Source organism: Physcomitrium patens, chromosome 6, assembly GCF_059467195.1.
Source record: "Physcomitrium patens ecotype Gransden chromosome 6, ASM5946719v1, whole genome shotgun sequence".
Lineage (NCBI taxonomy): Eukaryota > Viridiplantae > Streptophyta > Bryopsida > Funariales > Funariaceae > Physcomitrium > Physcomitrium patens.
Window position 1 is genome coordinate 12257093 of NC_143415.1, and position 6840 is coordinate 12263932.

Genomic DNA, 6840 nt, shown 5'->3' on the forward strand with positions numbered 1-6840 from the left:
TATACTAAATTCTAATATTTATTTAAGTTGATATATTAATATTTTAAAAAATATTTCAAAAATAAAAAAATAAATTTTAAAAAATAAATTATTATTAAATATATCCAAAAAAAAACATTATTATTAACAAGAAAATTCAAGTTCTAACTGTGACAATTAGACTTATTAAAATATCATGGTCCCATTGTCCTTTGAAAATATTAGCATATAATCTTGAATTTAATAAATCAAAGCAAATAAACAAAAAAGAATTAGTTACTAATAAAAATTATTTGTAATTATACATTTCTTTCTTTTATTATTTATTTTTATATTTTTATATTTTTAATATTAATAAATTTATTGCATACATAAAGCTAATATAGTAGTGTGATTAATCTTACAAATATGTTTTTAAATATATTTTAAAAAAATATAAATATATGTAAAATTAATTTTTATGATGAAATATTTAATTTTAAAAAATTCTAATAAGTATTTATAGATATTTAGATGAGTTGGGGTTTTATTTCAGTTTTAAAATAGATGCTAAAAAACATTTATTAACACCTAAAATAAATGAAATAAATGAATAAAAAGAAAATAAAAGAAGAAAAAGAAGATAATAGTAAATCATAAAGAAGAAATCTATTCCAAAAAAAAGAAAAAAGTGCAATGTAGATCAAATCACTTATTAAGGATGTATACATTACTTAAAGTGGACCAAACATGTTGTTAAATAAGATCATCAAAATGTATTTCATATTAATATAAAAAAATTTAAAAATCAAAATCTATAAGCCTTATATAGTTTAGAATATTTCTTTCTTCATTTACTTTCAATGAATTTTTTAGCAAAAAATTAAAATAAAAAGACATAATTTAAATTTTGTAAAGATATGATTTTTTTAATATATATATATATATATAAATGTATATAATTTATTTTTATTATGAAATATACATTTTAATCTTTACGAACAGCAATTTAATAATACAACATCGTGATTTTGTTACTATCAAACAATAATAACACAAAGTCCACAAAAAATTATTTTAAGAAGTCAAGTAATTTAATCAATCAATCCTTCCAATATATATATATATATATATATATATATATAGACTTTTATTTTGCATTGCTTATAAGACTTCCTTGTATTAATATACATAAATATATATATATATATATATATATATTAATGTCAAAAGTCATGAAGATTGGATATATATTAATAATACACAACATTATAGAAATGAAAAGAAGAGTTTACAAAATAGTTTTAAATATAATTATCTCAAACAATGATTTTATTCAAATTCTACAAATAAGAAAATGTCTATTATTTTTATTATTGTTATTATTATATCACATAAAGTAAAAATATGTTACATTTATTAACATTAATTTAAAAGTTGAACTTGTATGCAAACAAAATATAGAGAACAGAATCTGAATAATATTAATATTAACAAACACAAGGCATATAACTCTTAAGAAAATTTTATTAAGAAAAAAATATAATAATGATCTTATTTTGATTTATTTATCAATTAACTAATTTCAAGACAAGTCTTATTAGTTGGTATCAGAAGTGAAATGTATGTACTTTGAATGCAATATTTACCCATAGTTAGATCAACTGACATGAAGCAACATCAGGTCAATTGAAGATATAGAAAAGCAACCTCCAATCTTCATGAATTTTGATATTTTAGGTACATTAGGAAGCGAAAAACAATGAAGTTTGAGTGAAGAAAGTTCATTCTAGAAAATCAAATAGTTCTATCCATCTGAGCATAGTGACACCAATGTTATGCTCTAAACATGTTAGATCGAAGTGAAGAAAGCGCTGTGAACAATTCAAGAATTCGTGTTCCTGTTCCATTCTCACCACCCATGTGTACTACATAATATCATGCTTATATTTTATTGCCAAAAATCACATTGAAAGAATCAATTTCTATCTCTTATAAGTTAGATGCCCCCAAAGATTACATGTGCTTATTTTCCCAAAACGTGCAAAACCTTCTAGCAGCTCCGTTTCCTTCATCTACTACTTTTTATTGTTTTGGAAAGATAACCTCATGTTCACAATTCCGACCCTCAAAACAGAAGAGAACCCCAATTTTGACGATGGAGCAATAGAATCTCCCGCAGAAACCCTTTCAGATTCCAGATTATAAGAGCTTGAAGCGATAAAGCTTAGAGAACAAGTGCATACTGGAAAGGTGGGGTCAATACCTTGGATCTTCAGTTGCAGTTTCTCGTAGCTGACGAATACCTGATAATCGGCAACTTTACATGATTCATTCACATTGACTATCATTACGTACTAGCACTTACGGAGGCGTCAACTGTATTATTCATCAGGCGTATTAGTGTCTGTTAACATCAAAGGTAATGTACAGAGTGGATATTGGACCAAGATATAGTACTCAGTGTTTGTCTGCTCTATCCTTCTTATCAATTGTTGTCTGGTATGCCATGGAAATCTCAGGTCTAGTGTAGCCCACACGTTTGAATGTGAAGGACGCATGACTTCCGCAAATCCAGTATGAAAGACTCTAGTACTATTTAAAATACTGGCTGCCAGGGGATGCCCAAGATCTTGCCGGACCACGAGAGATGTTGAGATGTCCCAACTTTTATGTACCCAGCGTGTTCTTTGGAAATTTAACATGAAAGTCGAGGATGAGGGTGACGTCACCTGTGAGCTTCGTTTCGACTTCCAAGCCATCCTTCCGCAGGTATGAGTCTGATTATCTTGTAAAAATTGGAAACGGCATTGAAATCCTAACTCACCAGTCCGGTCAAAGTCAAAGCTTCTCGTCAACTTCTCTGCACCACAATCTACCATCCCTCGTGGGGCAGCCATGTCACGAGAACCAGTTGCTTACATACAATGAAACTCATGCTGCACACCGTATTTCCAGATCCAAGTTTGTCAACATAAACGCCTCCAACTCGCCGCAGCAAAATCCCAACTCCCAATCTACATAACTCCCAACCAATAATAAAAAAAGAGTTGTGCTAGAAGGTTAACTCAGTTAACCTGAGCCAATAATTTATATTATATGGGGCTGTCCAAAAAACACCCGGCTCTTCCTAAACTAACTCAACAAAACTATAGAACAAAGAGACTGCTGGAGGTAACCGGAATTTAAAAAGTTTCTATACTACCAGTGTAACACCCTTAACCGCATCTGGCCAAATCACCCTTCTACCTCACACGTACACAAGCTTCTCCAAAACCACAAGTGGAGCCTGGACTTCTTGAAAATTCAAAAGCGCTAGATGATCTCCACCCAACAGCAACTTCGTCAACCAAGAAAGTCATCTTCAAATAGATGCTTGTACACTGCATCTTCAACATTGAATCATTCTTGGAGTTAACTCGAAGAACACAGTGACCATCATTTGGTCCTCAGAAATACTTCCCTGGAATCTCAAAGAGTTGGTGCAGTAAAACTATCCACAGATGGAAGTGAAAACGCAAAGGAAACTCACTTCATTTAACTACACCGTCCAATCTTGAATACACCATCATTTAACCTCCTAATATCTAACCCAATTTTAGATGACAACCTGCCCCGTCGCTCTAACTGCTACCCTACATTGCACATACGAACTCCCCACTGCTATCGATATCGGGGTCCACATCGTTCTCCACATCCATGTCATCTAACGGATCACCAAAATAATTTCCTGGTGCACCTGCTCCTGGCTCTCTAGCTTCGCCAATGATGCGCATGATCTCTTCGATGCTCTGTGGGGGATGATTCGGGTCCTCAAAGTCGTAACTCCTATCAGCCAGGTCTACTAAGTCTGCAGGTAAATTTTTCAAAAACCACTCGTGGTTCTTAATTTCTTGGATGTTGATTCTCTGCACACAAACGACCCTAAAATTAGTATTTTTCGCCACGACATAATACGAACTCTCCAGTTCCATATTGCATTAAAGCCAATAGTAACTTTATTCAACAAATCAAAAATATACATATTATACTTTAAAAATAAAAAGGCTCGAGATGCACAGTTTACTGCGATCTCAATTGTCTAGATGTACCTTGGCTGGGTTAGCAACAAATATCCTAGACAGCAAATGCCTGCACTCCACGGAAATGTGCACATAGTCGGGGATGGAGTACTGCACGCTCAAGATACGCTGCAAACCAAGGCAACAACAGCTTCATCATTCCGTAAGCAACCATTCATTAAAATCGACAACAGGATTGGTAGTGTTGTGCAATACAAAACTTTACAATTAAAATTTACATGAACTCACCCCAATGGTTTTCCTGAAATTCCTTGGGTCATCGGGATCCTCAAACGGATATGCCCCCACTAACATCACGTACAAGGTCACTCCACACGACCACACATCGGCAATCTGCGATTCACAAGAAGTAGGCATATCTCAGTTCCCTGATAACTTGATGCCACATGCCCTAAAAAATTTCGATAGTACACTGAGCTCCGCAGAGATACCAGAAATCCAATCACCTCACAAAAACGAATCCTCGTCTGAGCAGCATACCTTGCCATCGTACTCTTTCTTCGACAGGACCTCTGGAGCAATGTAGGCAGGTGTTCCCACGGTCGACTTGGGTTGCGAGTGCAACAAAGACGACTGCAATCAACAGAAACCCGTCAAAAAACAATTAATAAAAAAACTGTAAGATTTAAAAGGACCAGTGAAACATGTGTTATAGCCTCAGCAATGGTAAACCTATCCACTTCCTCGAGCTGCTTCAACGCAATGAAACGACAAGAAACGAGTAAATCTCACCTTTGAATACCCAAAATCACAGATTTTCAGCCTAGGCGCAGGACTTCCATCCAACAAAGTGTTTTCCAATTTCAAATCACGATGGCAAATTTGCTGCAATTGAACCGGCACATTCGGGATCAGGCAGGAGGGAAAACTAATCACAACTCAAAAAATCCAATCTCAAAATTGAAACAACACACAAGATTCAAGGTTCAGAAACATTACCATGGAGTGGCAGTAGCTCACTCCAGAAATAAGCTGCTGAAAGAAAAATCTGGCCTATAACAGAGGAAAAAGAAGATAAACCTTTCATTAAGAATAGAAACAAAAGTTAACGATGAGAAGATAAATAAATAAATATAAAAAAAAATGCGCAGAGCAGAAACTTACACGCACAGCACTTAAGTACTCACCTCATCTTCACTGAACCGACCTGCATTACAAATTCGCTCGAACAGTTCTCCACCAGCAGCATACTCCATCACGATGGCTAAATGAGTTGGTGTCAACAGAACCTGAGGTAGTTGAAGTACAAGATTTAGTACTCCAAAATGTTCAAAAAATTCCAGTATTACCAATCCAATCGATACATTCATATATCCAAAGTTCTCAAACCCGTGAAAGCAAAAACAACCGCCTAGAAAAATCACCTCCTTGAACCGCACTATGTTGGGATGCCGCAACGACCGATGATTAATAATCTCCCGCTGAACATTCTCGTCAATCTGCAACAATTCAAACAATTTCACATTAGCTAACTTCTGTCCACTCAAAACCTCCCGCTACTACCAGTACTCACGTAGAATCCCAAGATATAATCTCGCTATAGCCTAAATGCATGCAACGCACGTATCCCCAAAATCACCATTCCCACTACCTCGTCATATCGCCTCCCAAATCAAACAACGGAGAGAGCAGAAACAAAACACATATACACTCACCCAAAATAGGAAAAACTTGCAAAAAATCAAAAACCACCAAAGCAACCTCACGTACCTTCTCCCCACGCTCGATGTACTTCACCGCAACGAGCTCTCGCGTCTTCTTGTCACGCATGAGCCTGGCGACCCCAAAATTGCCCGACCCAATGTCCTTCACGAGTTCGTACCGGTCGTGGTCGTGCATGCCGGGAATGTCCAGATGATCCATCGCAACTTCCCCCACTCACTCCTTCTGTCCCACACACACTCTCACTCTCTCGCTCTCACTCTCCGCACCCAACTCAAACTTGTCCACTCTATCTTCAACCAAAAACCTGTCTCACCCCCAACGCAAACAAACCCAAACCCAACCCAGAGACACTACAAACTCACTCACACAAAGCAAACCACCTCACCACACTCAGCGAACACGGGGATCAAACCCTGGCAAAGAAGCAACCAATTGCAAGGCACGAGGTGGAAGTTCCCAAAGGAGGAAGAGGAAGAGGGAAGAGATGACCAACGCAAGCCCACACACGGTGTGCCTCCCTCCCTCCCTTCCTCCCTCCCTTGCTTACTTGCTTGGTTGTGGGGTGCTGTCTCACGGCAATGGGACGCGTCGCGCCGCGGCCTCGCCTTGCCTCGCCTGGCCTTGCCCTGCCCTGCGCGTGGGGCGCCAAGCACACAGCAATGGATGCGATACGGTACGACACGACGCGACGCGAGGGTGCGGAGCACACACACACACACTCACACACACTCACTCTCACTCTCTCTTTCACTACAACTGAAAATTACAGGCAGAGTGGAAGAAGAAGAAGAAGCCCGATCACTCCAACGAGAGCAGCCTGCTGCTGATACTGCGATAAACGCTGACACCCAAGGACACCTGCTCGCAAGCAAGCTTGCAAGAGCAACCAGCGCACCCAGGCGAAGGAGGAGGAGGGGTAGGGAGGCAGGGCAGTACCAGTAGCGGTACCACTACGAGTTGCAGCAAGGGAACAGGAACGGGAAAGGGGACGAGGAACTGCGAGGGGACGGGAGGGAGGGGGAGAACGGGACGAGACGGCGGGAGGGTGAGGCGGAGTGGAGGCCCCGGAGGACAGCGAGAGCACCCACCCCGAGATCGGACCCCGTTGCCGACGTCATGGTCACCGCACAATCCC

The 6840-nt window shown here is 38.3% G+C and overlaps 1 protein-coding gene across 1 annotated transcript; it reads right to left on the reverse strand.

Moving 5' to 3' along the window:
* Window positions 1–3008: 3008 nt before the first annotated feature.
* LOC112283749 (serine/threonine-protein kinase SRK2A-like) lies at window positions 3009–5994 on the reverse strand. The gene is made up of 9 exons (XM_024522840.3): window positions 5751–5994; window positions 5405–5479; window positions 5168–5269; window positions 4980–5033; window positions 4773–4865; window positions 4521–4613; window positions 4269–4373; window positions 4050–4148; window positions 3009–3866 (listed from the first exon to the last, which is right to left on the reverse strand). The coding sequence occupies exons 1-9, from the start codon at window positions 5901–5903 to the stop codon at window positions 3594–3596; spliced, it is 1047 nt and encodes a 348-aa protein (XP_024378608.1). The 5' UTR covers window positions 5904–5994; the 3' UTR covers window positions 3009–3593.
* Window positions 5995–6840: the final 846 nt, after the last annotated feature.

Coding starts and splice junctions, on each gene's coding strand:
- LOC112283749 (XM_024522840.3), bottom strand. CDS start 5,903: ATGGATCATCTGGACATTCCCGGCATGCACGACCACGACCGGTACGAA. Junction 5,034..5,167: donor GTCGGTTCAGTGAAGATGAG/GTGAGTACTTAA, acceptor CCTCTGTTATAG/GCCAGATTTTTCTTTCAGCA. Junction 4,614..4,772: donor GTGATTTTGGGTATTCAAAG/GTGAGATTTACT, acceptor TGTTGATTGCAG/TCGTCTTTGTTGCACTCGCA.